General features: G+C 55.6%; 2 protein-coding genes across 5 annotated transcripts in view; one reads left to right on the top strand and one right to left on the bottom strand.

Moving 5' to 3' along the window:
- Positions 1–3399: 3399 nt before the first annotated feature.
- Positions 3400–8699, top strand: Hes3 (hes family bHLH transcription factor 3). The gene is made up of 5 exons (XM_031376997.1): positions 3400–3606; positions 6096–6381; positions 6816–6911; positions 6990–7071; positions 7419–8699. The coding sequence occupies exons 3-5, from the start codon at positions 6831–6833 to the stop codon at positions 7781–7783; spliced, it is 528 nt and encodes a 175-aa protein (XP_031232857.1). The 5' UTR covers positions 3400–3606; positions 6096–6381; positions 6816–6830; the 3' UTR covers positions 7784–8699.
- A 641-nt stretch (positions 8700–9340) lies between these two features.
- Gpr153 (G protein-coupled receptor 153) overlaps positions 9341–18269 on the bottom strand; it is a 12476-nt gene continuing 3547 nt past the window's right edge. Inside the window, exons 1-6 of one of the 4 annotated variants that reach the window (XM_031379620.1) lie at positions 17785–18059; positions 16069–16536; positions 15314–15743; positions 12754–12946; positions 12138–12322; positions 9341–11821 (exon numbers count right to left, since the gene is read on the bottom strand). In XM_031379620.1, the coding sequence (XP_031235480.1) occupies positions 11090–11821; positions 12138–12322; positions 12754–12946; positions 15314–15743; positions 16069–16424 (1896 nt within the window). In that variant the 5' untranslated portion in view covers positions 16425–16536; positions 17785–18059 and the 3' untranslated portion in view covers positions 9341–11089. Of the gene's footprint in view, positions 11822–12137; positions 12323–12753; positions 12947–15313; positions 15744–16068; positions 16591–17784; positions 18060–18269 lie in introns of those variants that run through there. The other 3 variants (XM_031379618.1, XM_031379617.1, XM_031379621.1) reach the window with 3 other exon arrangements.

The raw sequence follows: 18269 nt of genomic DNA, 5'->3' as shown, positions 1-18269 counted from the left end.
CTATATAAGAAGGCTAAGTATGGGCGAGGGAGCAGGCCACCGAGCAGCATTCTCTGTGACTTCTGCTGAGCTCTCGTTTGGTTCTGACCCTGACTTCCTTCAGTGACAGACAGGGAACTGGAAGAATAACACTAGAGTAACCTCTGGAGGCCTGCGCTGTGGTGAGACCGTGCTCGGGAGACATCTGTCAAAGTGAGGCGATGGGAACTAGAAACAGATGGAATGGTTTCAAATCTCCAGCAACACACGCACACCAAATAAGGCCTTCTAGTCTCCTTTCTGTTGCTAGGCTTAAATGCTGACCAAATGGAATCTGAGGAGCGGGTTCGTGGCCTAACAGCTGCAGGCCATAGTCCATCCCTGACAGAAGTCACGGCAGGAACCATGATGAAGCGCTGCTTCCTGGCTGGCTGGCTCATCTGCTCAGACTTACAGTACCACCTGCCTGAGGAATGCAGTCCCCACAGACATGCACAGTTTGACTGAGGCAAGTCCTAAGTTAGGCTAAGCAGGACATAGAGGTGACACCTGCTGCACCACACTGGCAGGAGGCCTGGGCTTTAATGTTACAGGGCTGAGAACAGGAGTCCCTCCCAGACTTGGGACACATCTGAGCCACTAGAGGGTGCTTCTTGCTCCTCACTTGAGGGAGGGCTCCTGACTCTGAGGCACGAAACCCTTTCTGGTGGAAACCCCTCCTTAGTCTTTTCAGGCCCTGAGCTTTTGATCTCCACTCTTAGGCACCAAGCAAAGTCTAACTGACAAAGGGCTTGGGGTTAGGAGAGCTTGAGCAACTCCATCCTGTCTCTGTGGGTCATCTCCTCTGAGGCCCCAGTCCTATCTCAGAGGCAGGAGAAAGGAAAAGAAGTGCTCTGCCCTGCAGGGGATGGGAACTTTTAGGAATTGCTGGTCTGTCAGGGCCAAGAACTCATAGTGGAGTGCTGAAGGAGAGGGGCAAGCAGGCATATTTATACAATCTGGCCATGTTTCACACAGAAAATGCATATACTCAGGAAAAGTTTCACCAAAAGAATGCCTACAGCTAGCAAATCAATCATACATCCAGAGTGCATATATATAACCAGAGATACAGTCCCACTGGAGAGTGCAAATACTCAGAAATAGCCACACACAGAACATATAGACTCAGCTACATAGTCACACACAAAGAGCATATGCACCTAAGGAAACAGTTATACACAAAGAGTACATATGTCCAGAGGAACAGTCACACAGGGGGCTTGTATATCACCCAGGGATACAGTCACACAAGGATACAGTCACACAGGGGGCTAGCATATCACCCAGGGATACAGTCACACAGGGGGCTTGCATATCACCCAGGGATACAGTCACACAGGGGGCTTGCATATCACCCAGGGATGCAGTCACACAAGGATACAGTTACACAGGGGGCTTGCATATCACCCAGGGATACAGTCACACAAGGATATAGTCACACAGGGGGCTTGCATATCACCCAGGGATACAGTCACACAAGGATACAGTCACACAGGGATACACTCAGATGCCCAGGGAAACAAAGGCTCTTCCCATAGGAGAGGAAAGAAGTCTGATGGAGTGGACACACTTTGTACCCAGAGTGGGTGTCAGAAAATGGCCAGTTCTGGGATGCCCCGCTTGCTTTTTCTTGAGAATAAGCATTTGAATGTGTTTTGTCCTGGGAGCTTCCAGGCAAGCACAAAAGGGCTTCTTTCTCGAGCAGAAGGACCCCTCTGCAGCCCACGCCTCCCCATCTCAATATGCTACCACCACAGGCTAACAGCTTTCCTGCCTGGGCCCAGCTCTCATTTTGAGTCTACTTAAAGGGGCTGGGGATATGTTGTGATGACACACATGCACACATATGTAAGTAGCTACAGAAAGGCACAGGTATTTTGTGGTTTGACAGCGAGCTGGGCAGGTTGCTTTTGATATTGGGGCATGTTATTTCTGCAAGTGGAGGCCAGAGGTGAGTTGACCCCCTACCCACCCACCCAGGGAACTGGGGTTATAGGTGGTTGTGAGATGTCTTCTATAAGAACAGTATGTACTCTTAACTACTGAGCCACCTCTCCAGCCCCTCCTCAAGTATGTACTAACCACTGAGCCACCTCTCCAGCCCCCAGCATTTTGTTTCTTAAGCATCATGGTTTTGAGCAAGAGAGACTATGGAGAGCACAGCAGAGTAAGCCCAAGGCAGGCACAAAGGTGCATGGCATAGACAAACATGGACACTTAACGAGCCTCATAAGCAAGCAGCTCACCCCACACAAAATAATCCCCTGGTGGAATGTGGCTCCTGTCCACGCCTGAAGCCAAGCAGGGGGAAACCCCAGGAGGCTCATATCCCCCTCCTCTGTGATGGATGCCAGACCAGTCATTTTCAGAACATTCCCCACCCCCACCGCCCCCAGCTCCCTCCTCTCAGCTCCTGGTTATTCAAAGCCTCTGGCTTACACAGAGTGCACGTGGAAGCCGAGGGCAGTGAGGAGTCTGCCCAGTGTGGCTATAGACCTCTGCCAGAGACAGCCCAGTTTTCCAAAAGAAAGTTTTCCCTCTTGAGGCCCAGGCTGGAGAAATGAAAGCACCACCTTCCAGCCTGGTAAATGACGCGTGATTTATTAGCTCATCAGCCCACGGTGCATAAGTCATATGCGCACAAAAGGGTCGGGTAAATATTTAAAGATTAGAGCCAGCTCAGGGGAGACACAAAAGGCCAGGACAAAGAGGGTCTCTCTGAACTCACTCTTCCTGAGCTGGGCCAGCCTGGCCAGTGTCCACGCACTCACTGAAGTCCCCGCCTTTGTTCCCTGAAGGGCCCTTGGCTGCTGGGCTATTGGAAGTCTCAACACAGCTAAAGAGAGTTAAAGAATTGCAGCTTCTCCAACCCTGTCTGCAGACAATCGCTGGAGTCATTTCAGGGCTTCTGCTGAGCCCCTGGTAGTTAATTACACACAGCGGTCACTTCTTCATCCCACTTTGAGACACATCTGCAGGAGACCAGGCTTCTTCCAGTGCCCACCAGCACCCACAGCAGTTTGTGCCGGGCTCAAGGTTTGAAGCTGGCAGTACAGGAGTAAAGTGGCTCCCACCAAGGACCCAGGCTGCTGGCTCTGGCTCTGGATGGGAGCTGGGACTATTTTGGGAGGCTTCAAACCCCTGTCCCACTTTGTTTTCAGACCCATGTGTGCTTTTTGCCAAATTTGAGAAATGAAATGGGGAAGGCACAGGGCCCCTTTTCCCGATTAATTTCCAAAGTGTGAGAAAGGGGAGAGAGTGGAGGTGGGCTGAGAGCCCCCAGGAATTCTAAGAGGAACTTATTTTTTTCCTTGTATGAGCAAAAGGGGCTTGGGTTTCCCTACTCCTCCTGGGCCTGTGCTCCTTTCCAGGTGTCTTGGGGACCCTGAGCGCTAAAGATGGAACGGGAGTTGGTGGCCTACATCTCCGTTTGCATAAGCAGGGTTTCTAAGTTGGTCCATGACCTTCCAAGCAGTTCAAGGGAGAGTACTTTATACAGCTTGATCAGAGAGGACAAGGTGAGCAGCTGCCTCTCCTCACCTCTGGGAAAGCTCTCTCCTGGGTGCCATCTGCCTGTGGACACAGGTAAGACGTCCTCGAGGGCAGATGGAGCGCCAGTCCTCAGCCTGCATCTCATTAACTGTCGTCTTCTCCAGTGACCTTGCTGGATGCAAAGGTCTAACTTAGTGGGAGAAGAGGCTGCCTGGAGGAAGCTGCTGTGATGGAAGGAGGAGGGTTGTTTCAGAGCTCTGGGAAAAGAGAGTGGGGAGAAGGAGAAGGGGGTCCCTCCTGGGCGTGATCTTGCACGACCCTCAGCCGCAGGAGCAGGCTTGGGGAGGTGTTTTGTAGCAACAGAGGAAGGAACCGCAGAGAAGTCCGCACACATAGAGACCCCCCTCCAAGGACTGTCCCACAGGCAGTGGGAGGTATGAGGCAGCCGGGCTGCAGGCCTGTTAAATAGATCCTAGCAGAGCGCAACCATTGAGAGTCGGGTCCCTGCCCATGGCGGGCCTCGCCTCCTTCAGCCAGAACAGAACATTGCAAATTAGCGCATTAGCGCGTTTTGTGGTCAATTTTCCACTACCTAAGAAACATTTAGCCACCCACGAGTGCGGCCGGGATCCCTGGGCGTAGGTTTCTGAGGGGGTGATGAGCCAGACAACCCTGGGTACTGGGGTGCGGGCAGGGGCCAGAGAAGGGAACTTTATAGTGACTCTAATTCTGGAGAGGGGGCGGGCCCAGTGCCCGGCGTCCCACGGTGCGTCCGGAGAGCTGTGCACAGCACCATTGGCTTGCTAATGCACTGGACTGAAAGGCGCGGGCAACAGTTTCTGACGAAGTATTGTAATTACAAGACAAATTGCCCCGCTGCTGGCTTGGCTTAAGAGCAAGTAGGGTGGAAAGGACCCGCCCAGGTGAGGCGCGCGCTCGGCCTTCCTACAGATGTGCTGCAGCTGGAAGCCCGTGCGCCGCGGGGCGCCGGGAGTTTGGCCTGGAGAAGGCGGACGCGGGCGCCGCTTTGTGCGCCCGGCACAATGCCCTTAACACTCGGCTGCTCCTTTTGTGCCCTGCCTCCCGCCCGCCTGCCCTGCGGAGCCTTTGTACCGCGCCGCCACAGCCCCAGAGCCATAGCTACTCGCAAGGGGGCCTCCCGGGCCGGCTGACCCGAGCGCTTTAAAGCTACTCGGCGCGTGGCAGCGCTCGCCACTGGGTTTCAGTCCCCATCACCAGCCCAGGGTCTAAACCCACCCAGACCTGGCCCTCCCGCCCTAAGGCGCGGGAGGGGGTCGGGGGGTGGACGGCAGGAGAACGTTCCAGAGTTGTGATCGCCTTTCTCTGGTCCTGAAAGGGTGAGGGCGGGGCTCGATTCTCCACGCTGCTAGGCCATAGACGAGCCGTAGACGAGGCCCATCAATGCCCAGAGCAAGAGCAAGTGGAGGGGGTTAAAACGGTGCCCGGTCTGGGGGGCATCTTGACCCAGCAATATCCTCTTGAGGCCTCACAGAGGCCTCTTCCTTCCCATTACTTGGTCAAAGTGGATGCAGCACGACTTGGAAGATTTCCTATGGCCTCACAGGCATTGTCAGGAACGCTAGTTCAGTCTCCTGCCCCTTCCCCTGCCCCCCAAACTAAGACCAGGAGAGTGTAAGAAAAGGAGTTATCTAGGTTTGAACCCGAGATTTTCGCAGGAAGTTAGCCTTCTTGTTAGTTACAGTCAAACTTCCCTGGTGTGGGGACGCCAGCCCTGCTGAAGGGCCCAGTCCGCCCTATAGATGCTCCCAGAGCCTCCTTGCTGGACTTCCTCTGTCCCCACAATGTGGACAATGGAAAGGTGTACAGAAACCTACAGTGTAGTCTGGTTTCTCCTCAGAGCATCAGCCGTCCCCACTCCCACTCACTGAATTTAGCAGAAGGTCTACAGGAGCTGAACCCCAGCTGTGGGCGCTGTCTCTGTCTCTCTGTCTCTGTCTGTCTCTGTCTGTCTCTCTCTCTATGTCTCTCTGTCTCTCTCTCTCAGTCTCTCTCTCTGTGTCTCTCTCTCTGTGTCTCTCTCTCTGTCTCTCTCTCTCTGTCTCTCTCTCTCTGCCTCTCTCTCTGTCTCTCTCTCTCTGTCTCTCTCTGTCTCTCTCTCTCTGTCTCTCTCTCTCTGTCTCTCTCTGTCTCTGTCTCTCTCTGTCTCTGTCTCTGTCTCTCTCTCTCTCTCTCTCTCTCTCTCTGCTCCCCATCACATCCCCAGACAGGATTTCTCCTGGCTGTCCCTGGAATTTGTTCTAAAACCAGGCTGGCCTTGAACTCAGAGATTTGCCTGCCTCTGAGTTCCGGGATTAAAGATGTGCACCAGCGCACGTGGCTCAGATGTTTTCTCTGAAGAGACTGGTCCTTCACCGGAGTGACAAACCTGGAACCCCAGGGCCGGGAAGTGGGGCCGTCTACCTCCCAGCTACAAGCCTCCATATTGGGTCCTATCATTCAACAGTCCAGTCACTGGGTCCTTGGAAGGAGGAGGCCTGTTGTGGCCCTGCAGGCGGGCTGCACGCTTTAATGGGACACATGTTACTGCGTGGCCCCCACAGACCCTGCTTGCAACTGGCTTTGAGCAACCACAGGCAGAAAATTGCTACATTGTCCTGACATTAGAGCGACTAATTCAGCATCTCAGCGTGGCCAGAGCGTGAAGGGAGCAGAAAAGCATCCCTGGCCAACATCCTTGCCTCAGCATCTTTATCAGGCCTCAGGACACCCTAGAGCTCCATCATCATCAGGATGGCCCCAGGCCCACCAAAGCTCCCCACCATAGCAGAGGACCACCAGAAGAATGTTGGATAAGAAGCAGCCAGGACTTGGCAAGCAGACACAGTGGTGAGGACCAGAACCTACAGTAGCTCCCAACAATGCCCGCAGAGGATGGGCTTGGGAAGAGAGACTGGAGGAGTAGTGGGTCAAGGGAGGTAGCAGGAGGGGGGTGGGTAAGCCAGAAAGCCAGAGGTGGCCTGGGCTATTGGAAGGGGCCCCTTTCTGTCCCCTCCCCCCCTGAGTTTTTCTAGTTCCTATTGACATGTAAACGAGGTGCCCTATAAAGGCAACGCAGCCCACAGCCTGTGTGAACATCACAACATGGGCACTGAGCCCACATCGAGAGGCAGCCTCAGTGGCCCAGCCAGCAGCTTCCGAAAGGTCTGTGGTCCTGAAGGGTATGGAGTGATAACCCCTGGAAGTGGGAACCCCTGGGCTGGAGGGAATGGAGGCCTTGAAAGCTGCGGCCTTTCCTCTAACACCTACTTGCTGGTTCACAGATCTCCAAGCCTCTGATGGAGAAGAAGCGCCGTGCACGCATCAACGTGTCACTGGAGCAGCTCAGGTCTCTTCTGGAGGGACACTACTCACATCAGGTAAGGCGGGAGAGGGGAGTCTTTAGTCCGGCCCATTCCCAGCTGCCCCGGTAAGAACATCTTTCTACGGCTCCGCAGATAAGGAAACGAAAGCTGGAGAAGGCTGATATCCTGGAGCTGAGTGTTAAGTACATGAGAAGCCTCCAGAACTCACTGCAAGGTAGTGACGATCCACAGTGTGACCCTGAGAGGGGCATGTGACAGCTAGCCATGGGGGCTCGCTGAGGCAGGAGGATGGAGAGCCTGCGATATCCTGGGGTCGGGTGGGGGATGAATGGAGAGGAAGCTGAGGTGGACAGCTAGGTTAGCAGGGTCCACCACCTAGCTGGCGCGGATGTGGGGAAGGGAAGCTAAGGCCTGTCTGGCTGTGGGATTGCAGGCGGAGTGTGAGCACAGGTCTGCCCCAATAAGACCGTCTTATTTCTTGTCTTCATTCGTGTCTCCCTTTTTTTTTCCCTCCACACCTCTTCCTTTCTACTCCCTTCTCTCCTCCCTTCCTTCCTCTAGGTCTCTGGCCAGTATCCAGTGGGGTGGACTACCCGTCCGGCTTCCAAGGCGGCTTGCCTGGCGTGGACCAGAGGCTTCGGCCCGGAGAGGGCGACAGCGGCCTGCGCTGCCCCCTGCTGCTCCAGCGCAGGGCAGGCAGCACCACGGACAGCGCCAACCCACAGGCGGTCTCCGTTCTCAACCCCTGCCTCCCGGCCATCTGGTCCCCTGGTCGCACTGCAGGTGGCTCCCACTCCCCGCAGTCCCCTCTCCCTCTCTCTGGAGGTCTCCTTGAGTCCTCCACCGACGTTCTGGCACCACAACCTGCATCAAACTGCCAGGCCGAGAGTCCGAGACCTGCGTTTTGCGTGTGGCGACCTTGGTGAGGCCTAGGCAAGGATTTAGACTCAAGCAAGCCCTCACCCCCGCCCCACCCCCCAAGCCCAATCACTCCGCCGTCTAGTCTAGGGAAACTATTTGGGGGCACCCATGATGACTGCAGGGACTCTATCAGTCGGTGGCCTGGTGGGGCTGCAGGGAATTCCACGGAGCCTTTGGCGAATCGGGTCTGCACGTCTAGGTGAATTCATCTACTACAGCCAGACCAGCTCTCGACCTCCCGATTCTAGAGAAGATGGGAGGGGACGGGTGAGCTGTATCCCTTTCCCAGGGACCCGGGACTGGCAGCCCGCCCCGCCCCCTCTCCGCGGCTGCGTCACGGTGGGAAGGTCTCGGTTGCTAGCTGCGCAGAGTGGACCCCTCGCAGCGAGGAGAATTGCTGTCCCGCCCTGGTCCATTCAAGCGGCCTCCGGAGCTCGGTTCCCATCGACACAAAGCGCGCCGGGCCCCGCCCCTTCAGCGAGGGGCTCCCATCCTACTACCACCCAAGACCCTCTCACCACCATCGCAAACCATCACCCCTCTGCACCGATCCCACTCTGCCAGCGCGCGCTCTCAGGCCCTCAACTGCGCAAATACCTATGGCTGCGGCGCGCTGGCGCGGAGCATTGGCTCCGCCCCTAAGGTACTTTGCCTGCCCGACGCAGCGCCTCGCCACTGTCTAGAGTCCCAGGTCCCACCCATCCCTGCGTAGCACTGCTGGGACCTGAGCATTTTGTGTTCTGCAAAAGACCACTGTAGTGCCTTCTGAGCCCTAGACTGGAACTAAGAGCCTGTTAGTTACTTTGCGCTTCGACTGTGTTGGGGTGAGGGCTCCTGTCATGGACCAGTCTGGGGTCCAGTTCGAAATCCCAGCACCTCCTATTACCAACATACAATTATGAATAAAGACTGGGCGTGAATACAGAGACTGGGACCTAAGTGCACCACAAATACCAATTATCTACGGGGTAATTTCAAGTTTGGGGCAACTCTTGCCCTGCGGGTAAACTTGCCGGCCTTCTCAGGATTCTCTGCAACTTGGCTATCCCACCCTAACCCACGCCACCCCCCACACAGGCTCTTTGAAGCAAGGACGAGTGCAGAAGTTCCAGCTGTGGTTATCTCAAAGTGGCTTCTGGTCAGCTCCCCGGGTGGGAAAAACGCCAAGTTTTTTCTCTCCTACCGCGAGGTGGCGGCCTCTTAGCGAGGACCAGACAGAGGAGTTGGTGAATTTCAGAGGCATCAGAGAATGTCGCGAGGCCAATGATCTCGCAGGGAACATAACCAGTCCTAGTAGTGAATCAAGTTCACAGTGGTGGTCAAACCCTAGCCCTTATCACACGTGCCACCTGTGACAGAGGACCACGGGCTTTGGGGCCCACATGCTGCTTCCTATTGTCTGTGTCGCTAGCCAGGTGGGACTGAAACACCTGCTTGGAGACATGGCAAGTCCAAGGAAATGTACTGGCTTAGGCTTCAGGCTCTAGATGTAGATATTTTGGGATGGGGGCAGCTAGTTGACCCCACAAAAACGGGTTTCTATGAAACCAGCCTCAGAAGGCTGTGTGCAAACCATGAGGAAATTTTTATTGGGTCCTGTACAGAAAAGAAATGCTTCCCCCGCACCCCCCCAAAAAAAACTACAAAGGAATCCCTGCCTCTGGGCTGGGTGGTGGTCTAGAGATAGCTCTCTCGACAGTAACCCCAGGGCCAAGGTCCTTACAGCTGTCAGCAAACAGGGAGGCTGAACCGGGTGTGCGAAAGAGCCCTAGATGCCTAGGGCCCTCGGTTTAGGGTTTGCCCTTAAAGTTTTGTAAAAATTAGGAGTGACTTAGGGGGACTATGTCCCCATTACAAGTATTGCCATTGAATACAAAATACAGAGTGAAACCCAAGTGGTGAGTTGGTCATTTGAGACCTGTGAGGGAGACAGTGGCTAGCTGGTGGCCTCTGCCCCTGTATGACATGTCAGTCCCTGAAGGCACAGCAGCAAACAGCCAGAGGCAACTTCTCCAGAGGCAACAGGGACCGAAGTCCCCTACTCTGCTCTTCCGTGGTAGCTGATCTTTCACTTAAGCAGGGATGACAGAGATCTAAGGCCTAGGATAGGCCAGTCCCCAGCCCCCAGCCCCAGCCAGGGTTGGAAGTCTGTCTGCAGAGGGAGAGGAGACTGGCCTGGCCATCTCTCAAGGAGAACAAGGAGACACAGGCTGGCTCTGTGCTGGCCTAGAGACTATCTCCAAGTCCCAACACAGAGGGTCCACCAGCTGTACCCCTCCGCTCCCAGCTCCCAGTCTCTCCTGGAGATACCCATGTCCCTGGCTCGGCCCAGACCCAGAAAGGGGTCTACTCAGGAGCCAAGCCCTTCTTGCGGGATAAGTGGGGTACAAGACACCCTTTCCAGGGACTTTGCCTGTGTAGGTGGGAGGCAAACCTGGAGACAGGCGCCAAGACACACAAGTCCACTTCCACGTGCTTTGGTTCTCTGCTCCAGGCACCCGCAGCCTTCGCAGCAGGACCACGGAGGCAGCCGATATAGTGGGAGACAGGCAATACGGTGGAATCTTGAGCATGGGGACAGTAACAGGGATCGAGGTGGCTGTTATATACCCATGGTGTTGTGCTTTAGCTAAAGTGGGGCAAGTCTCCAAGAGGGCAAAGGTCACTGAGACTGAGGGGCCCTCAATCTGGGGCCCACATGCTGAGGGCTGACCTAACAAAGGGCTCTCACTACCTCTCACACCTGGTCCATTCAAGTGCGAGGGCACATAGCCCGGGAGTGTTCTTCAAACAGCCCTGAGAGATGTATCATGGTCATCTATCCACTCTTCGGAGATAGGGAAACTGAGGCAGGCTACATAGAAAGCCTGCTCAATAGAACTTGTTTGGGCTCTGAAGACCCCTGTGTTTGTGGACACTATACACGCCACACCCTTGAGGTGAGGCTGCGGCAGTGCGGGATGATGCAGTCGTGACTTCGAGCTTAAGCTTCTCTGAGAACGTGGTCGGGTCTCAAGGTTCCCTACGTCCCGGTCTAGCCTCAGAGCTGTACAAAATGTGCAGATGTCACTCGCTACACAGGCACAGCCTATCCCTTCCTGGGAGATGCCATGCCCAGCACCAGGTCCACGATCTGTTCAGCCCTCCAGGGCGGCCAATCGTCCCTCCAGGCGACGCCAGAAGGAAAGAACTGTAAGAGGGGCACAGAGTCCACCATCCATTCACCCCTAGAGCAGGTGGCGCTTAGTAGCTCCTAACACCTGTGGCGCTGTGCTTTTTCCGTCTGCGTGGCATCTCTGTCTTTGGGGGTCCTAGGATGCAGAGCCCAGCGAGTCCGAGTGCAGCGTGACGTAGCCCGAGGACTCGGAGGGCGAGCTCAGAAAGCTGCTAGTGCTGCCGCAGCCCGCCGCGTGCAGGCCGCCGGGCTCGCCCCACGACGCGCTCAGGCTGCTCTGCAGGGGCCCCGCGTGCGACCGCGCGGCCCGGCGTCCCTGGCTGCGTTGCGCGCGGCCACCAGGGGGCGTCGGGACCTCAGCAGGCTCCGCGCCGTCGGGGGCAGCGGGGAAGGGCCGCGCCGGGGCGGGCACGCGCCGCAGAGCCTGCGGCTCTCGCTCGAAGGCGGTCAGCGCGAAGGCGTCCGGCAGCAGCGATACCGAGGCGGAGCGGCCGCCAGGCCCGGGGCGGCGACGCGAGCTGCCGGGAGGCGAGTCGTGGGCGCGACGCGGGCCGCCGTCTAGGGACGAGGGCTGCAGGGACAACAGGCTCTCGGCCGAGCGACGGCGCGGGCGGAACGGGGGCGCATCCTCGGCGAAGGCCAGCAGGCTCCCGCGCCGCCGGTCGGGGCCCGCGGGCAGCATTAAGTGTGCCAGGGCTGCCAAGTCCTCGCCCGAGCTCCAGCGTGGAAGGAAGGTGGGCAGCGGGACGGCCGCCCACACGTCCGCATCGTCGTGGGAGAACCGCCGGGTGGGCGGGACCTGCGAGCACCCGGCCGGGCTGAAACAGGGCTGCCCTCCTGGAAACCCGCACCGATGCCTCCCCGCGCCCTGCAGAGCAGTGTGTGGGTCAGGGACAAGGGCCCCCTGGTATGGAGAAGTGAGATTTGGGGCAGGTGACAACCTCTCTGAAGCTGGGTGTTGGCTGAAGCTTGGGTAGGTTGGAGCGAAGGCTCATGGGAAGGTTCACAGCACAAGACACCAATGGACCCCTTTTCCAGAGCACGGGGAACATGGCCCACCCTCATAGATTGTGTGAGAGAGGAGAGGGGGGAGAGAGGGCGAGGAAGAGGGAAAGAGGGAGGACGGGAGGGGGGAGGGGAGGCATCACAGACATAGGAGGCTCCTCTGCTCTGCCTCAACCTACCTGCAGATACTGCATCCGATCCTCCTGCAGTGGCCGCAGAGGGTAGAGCTGGGGCAAGCCTCCCTCCAGGGCAGACAGTTCGTACTTGGCCATCCTGTCCAGAGCCACGAAGTCACCTCCATAGCTGTAGTCAAGGGAGCGCTCCAATACCAGGTCGGGGGAGATGCTGCCCTCTAGACTGGTCTCTGCAGGATAGGACAGAAGCCTAGGACTGTGGGGGAGCATCCGGGAAGGCTTTAGGGAATCCTCACAAGCAAGGGACTAGTTTTCAGAAAAGGGCGGGCAAGGGTTCAAATCCCAGCTACGGGACACTTTGGCTTTGAATCTGGAGGCTGCCATATTAAGCTAATTTGCTCGTCTGAGATTTAGGGTGGGAACTGCATGGGACTAAATACCCACACGGGCTGCCGCTCCTGGCGCACAGCATAAGTCAGCCTACAGTACCGACTTGTATTGTCACTTGTATTGTCACAGGAATATATAGCGGTGGAGAACAGGGTCAGCTAAGTGCCAGGAGGTTAGGGTATACCAGATCACTAATGTTCAGCTCACCCCACCCGCAGCGATCTCGCCCAGGCGCCGCCCTCCCCGGGGACCACCCTGAGGCCATCCTTACCATTGTCAGAGTCCTCATCATTGGCCATAAGGGCCACGCACTTCTCCCAGACTGCCTTGAGATCCGCCCGGTAACGATCGCAAGTCCAGAGGAACAGAGGCAGCAGCAGGGCCTGGGTCACGGAGCACCACAGGACGCAGAGCACCATCCAGGGTGCTGAGGCATCAGCCCGCAGGCTACTGAAGCTCACCACCTGTGGGCACAGGGCTAGGCCTGACCCATGGGACCCCTGACCCCCACAACATCCCTCCTAGCCACGGCTGCCCCATCTGTAAGGCAGAGGAAAAGAAGGTCTAAAGGTGGTGGCGGAAAGCTCCGGGCCACTAGGAAAGGGCTGGCTGGCTGACTGACTGACCGAAGGCAGAGAGCTCAGCTGTGTGAATCGCTCCTCTGTGCTGCCGCCCCATGGGTGCCATGGGGCATGTGACATGGGTTACTGCCACCTGCTTCTAAAGGAACATGCTAGAAGAAATAGGACTCAAGCCTGCACTTCTCTGTCTACTCCTGTGTCTTCTCGGGCCGCAGCTCTGACCTACCCAGAAGCTCAGACCCTAGAGGAGACCTAATAGTCAAAGGGTCTAACCAGATGGCCTTTAAGCCCCTGACCACGGTCCCCACATCTGCTTGCAAAGTGTTTAATGATGCCAAAATAGTAAAAATGGGCAGGTCGTGTCTGTTCTGCAGTCTGTGTGACCCTTGGAAAGCACCTGAGTTTCCCTGGGACTCTGTTTCCTCATCTGTGAAATGGGCTAAAACAACCCCACACTGCAGAAGGTAAGAATTCTTTTCTAGGGCTGGTGAGATGGCTCAGTGGGTAAGAGCTCTGACTGTTCTTTAAAAGGTCCTGAGTTCAGATCCCAGCAATTACATGGTGGCTCACAACCATCCATAATGAGATATGACACCCTCTTCTGGTGCGTCTGAAGACAGCTACAGTGAATTATGCCAGAGCGAGTGGGGCCGGCAGAGGTCCTGAGTTCAATTCCCAGCAGCCACACAGATGATGGCTCACGGCCATCTGTACAGCTATTATATGTACTATTATGTGTACTCATACACATAATAAATAAAATAAATCTTTTTTTTTTTTTGGTTTTTTTTTTTTCGAGACAGGGTTTCTCTGTGTAGCCCTGGCTGTCCTGGAACTCACTCTGTAGACCAGGCTGGCCTCGAACTCAGAAATCCACCTGCCTCTGCCTCCCAAGTGCTGCGATTAAAGGCATGCGCCACCACCGCCTGGCAATAAAATAAATCTTAAAAAAAAAAGACCAATAATAATAATAATAATAATAATAATAAATAATTCTTTTCTAACAGATTTTGTATAGTTTCAATCTCTAAGCATTTGTGTTTTGCCTGCATATATGCATGTATGTATGATGTGCACCGTATGCATGCCTACAGATGCTTGTGAGCCACCATGTGGATACGGGGACCAAGCCCAGGTTCTCTTCAAGGACAGCCAGTGTATTAACTACTGAGTCGTCGCTCCAGCCTGAGGTTAGAATGCTCAGTACTGCTCATGGAATGAGGTTAGAATGCTCAGTACTGCTTATGGAATGAGGTTAGAATGCTCAGTACTGCTTAAGCACTGGGCTTCATCAATGCCACCCACTTCCCAGTTCTGAGAGAATGCTGGGGTGGGCCTCCACCCCACTCACGTTAAGGCCCCACCCTGCCTTTATAGTATTTAGTGGTTCTCAGGGCAGTTTCTTAGCCATTTTCACTGGCACAGGACTAGGGGTATCCAGCCCCACAGTCAGAGTGGGAGGGGCGGGGCCTGCTGGGAGCAGTGTGACTTTGAAGCTGCCACTGACCCAGCACCTCTCTAGCACTGGCCTGGAGCCACCCCAGGGATGTAACCCTCCTGGCTGTGAGCAGGCTGGCCCTGGCCTGTGCTCTCATCTCTCCGGACCTTCTGTGGCAGGAGCTGTTAACTGAGTGGAGACTTCAGCCCAGTCCTGGCTGGTCAGAAGAGTCCAGGCAGTCACACTGGACTGTGGCTAGAAAGGCTTTCTTCCAGTGAGTCTTTAATTTGACCTTCTCTGGTCCTTAGGGTGAAGCAAAATATCACAGAAGGTTAGGGGCCTGCTCTATGCCAACTCAGTGTTCCCTACCTACCTGCTGCATCCCGGGGAAGTTCCCCTGCGGTGTGACAAAAAGGTCCTAGCTGCCGGGCAGTTGTGGCGCATGCCTTTAATCCCAGCACTTGGGAGGCAGAGGCAGGTGGATTTCTGAGTTCAAGGCCAGCCTGGTCTACAGAGTGAGTTCCAGGATAGCCAGGGCTACACAGAGAAACCCTGTCTTGAAACACCAAAAAAACCAAAACAAAACAAAACACCAAAAAAGGTCTTAGCTGTGGAGGGTTCAAATCTCACTCATCTACCCTGACTTTAGGCGAGTCATATACCTCTCTGAACTCTGCCAAGTCCATAAAATGGGAGTGCTAACTGATGGCTCAGAAGTCAGGTTTGCCATTTCAGCCACCTGATGCCCAGTCCCTGGGCTGTCCTAGAAGCCACATCCCTGACAGGCTCCCTACCCATCAACCCTCACCCACCAGCACAGGGAAGCCCATGAGGCAGTCATAGATGACCACAATGGTGGCCACCAGGCCTGTGATCTGCAGCGATGTTCTGGCAGGCTCCGAGCCGTCGATGGAGGAGCGACGCTTGCCCTGTGCGTCTTCCACCACGATGGTGGGCACGGTGAAGGCGCGGCGGTCAGCCCGGTGCCCCACCTGCATGGCCAGCGTCTGGAAGAGGGCAATGGCTGTGCAGACCACGCCCATGGCCACACTGCCTCCCACCAGCAGCAAGAAGCAGACGCCGAAGCCCAGGCCAATCTCAGCCACGATGAAGCGGCAGCCGTGGGTGTAGAAACGCTCGCTCGTGTCATGCCAGCCGACGGCAGGGAGGGCCGACAGGATGAAGGACACCATCCAGATGCCTATAACTGTGTGCACTGCCTGCTTCTTGGCATTGCTCAGCCTGGCAGGGAGCAGGGCACGAGAGAGAATCCTGGTGTTACTCACAGGCCTCTATGGGACCACAGAGGGCCCTGACCACCCCTTCCAACTCACACCATAGCCTCTACCCAGCAGGCACCTCACTCAAAGCTATTCGTGCCCCATCCCTCCCACAATGCACTTCTGCACTGAGCTACACTAACATTCAGCCATAAGTACCTCGACACCATGTCCCAGACTATGCCAGCCCTCAACCCCGTCACCCATCCTAGCATGCAGGAGCCCTCGTATGCGCAGATGCACCTGCACAGCCCCTCCCTAAGAGCACCAGGCTGCCCCATGCTTACCGGTAGTTGACTGGCCATCGGACCATCCACATGCGGTGGTAGGAGATGGAGGTGACGGAGAAGCAGGTGGCCAGCGTGAGGGTGTAGAACGTTGACACGAAGACCTTACAGAGGCCCTCGTTCCACTCGTAGTCGGGACGCTGCCTCCGCAGCTGCACAACGGCATACGTGGCAATGGGCACCGCCACATTGAGCATGTGGGTGGCTGCCAGCGTGCAAAGCAAGAACTCCAGAGGCTTCCACTTCTTCTGCTTGGCACCCACACTGAGGATGCCCCAGGCGTTGGCTAGCAGCGACAGGCCTCCACATGCCAGCCAACCTATCGCACTGCCAGGCAGCCGACGCTCATCACTCATGGTGCAGACTGGAGCTGGCGAGCGGCCGTGGCATTCTCCTCAGAGCCAGGCCTCTTTGCAATGCAGCTGCCCTCACACGTGGGGGCCTGGTGATGCCAGGGACCACGAGCAGCTGCAGAGGGAGCAATGAGCACTCGGTGAGGACTCCAATAATGGCACCAGAGCACTGGAGATGGGAAGAGTGGCATCACCTGTGTGGCCCTGGCTTACAACAGGCTGTTGTCTCAAGAATCTTATTACTCACTGGTCATGGGCCTAAGGGGTGGTATACAGGGGTGCCAACTAAGTGCACATTCCCTCATTTGTACCTTTTTTTAATTTTTTTTTTTTTTTAGTTTTTTGAGACAGGGTTTCTCTGTATAACCCTGGCTGTCCTGAACTCACTCTGTAGACTAGAACTCGAACTTGAACTCAGAAATCCGCCTGCCTCTGCCTCCCGAGTGCTGGGATTAAAGGCGTGTGCCACCACTGCCCGGCACAGTTGGTCCTCTTAGCTGAACCAGCTCTCTATCCCCCAATGTGCCTGAATTTACCACATGCATGCAGATGTCTTCAGGGCCCAGAAGAGGGCGCCAGATCCCTAGAACTGGACTTAAAGGCAGTTGTGAGGCACTTGATGAGGGCGATGGGAACTGAACCCAGGTTCTCTGGAAGAGTAGCAAGTGTTCTTAACCACTGAGCCATCTCTCCAGCTCAGAATCTGAACTTTCTTATAATTTAAGAGTCTCAGGCCAGGCTGGGCCCAAATGGACTGTCTTTAGACTTACATTTCTTTCTTTTTTAAAGATTTATTTATTTTCTGTAAGTACACTGTCTTCAGACATCAGATCCCATTACAGATGGTTGTGAGCCACCATGTGGTTTCTGGGAATTGAACTCAAGACCTCTAGGAGACAGTCAGTGCTCTTAACTGCTGAGCCATCTCTCCAGCCTGCATTTATTTACTTTTTTTTTTTTTTTCGAGACAGGGTTTCTCTGAGTAGCATAGCCCTGGCTGTCCTGGAACTCACTCTGTAGACCAGGCTGGCCTCAAACTCAGAAATCCGCCTGTCTCTGCCTCCCAAGTGCTGGGATTAAAGGCATGCACCACCACTGCCCGGCTCGATTTATTTACTTCTATACCATATGTATGAGTGCTTTGCCAGTGTACCACATCTGTTCCTAGAACAGGAGAGGAGTTACAGATGGCTGTGAGCCAGCATGAGGGTGCTCGGAACTGAACCTGGGTTCTCTGCAAGAGCAGAAAGTGTTCTCATCGCTGATCCATTTCTCCATCCTCAGTCAGGACTTTTAAGACTCTGTAACCCTGGCTATCATGGAACATGCTACATAGGCTGGATTTGAACTTGCAGCGACCCACCTGCATTCTAAATGTTGGGTTTGCAAGCATGAACCACCATGCATGCTTTGGTCACTTGAGACAGCCCAAGGCTGGTCTTGAACATCTGATCCTCTTTTGTCTCTGGAGTGCTGGGGATTTAGGTATCTCGGATAGACAGGCTTGCCCCACATATGTCCTAGCTTCACCTCACAGCTCTCTCACCATCCTGTGTTCCACCCCTATCCCCAGACATCCCAGGCATTTAGACTTTCATTTATCCCAGCAGCATCCCCCCCCCATACTGCCCTTTGCCTTCTTTGATCCCCCAAGTGACCTGTGAGGTAGACAGGAGCTGGCCACCACTCAGCACCCACCCTGGGTGTGGGTGGACAGTCTCTCACAGAGACTGTGACGGGAGCTGCAGCACTGGCTGTGGGTAGTGGCGAGGCCCCCGACCGCAGCGAGGCTCCCCACCCGCAGCGAGGCCCCCCCCACGCAGCGAGGCCCCCCACCCGCAGCGAGGC

This window comes from Mastomys coucha, unplaced genomic scaffold (genome assembly GCF_008632895.1).
Source record: "Mastomys coucha isolate ucsf_1 unplaced genomic scaffold, UCSF_Mcou_1 pScaffold18, whole genome shotgun sequence".
Classification (NCBI taxonomy): Eukaryota; Metazoa; Chordata; class Mammalia; order Rodentia; family Muridae; genus Mastomys; species Mastomys coucha.
This window is presented reverse-complemented; position numbering and strand designations above follow the sequence as displayed.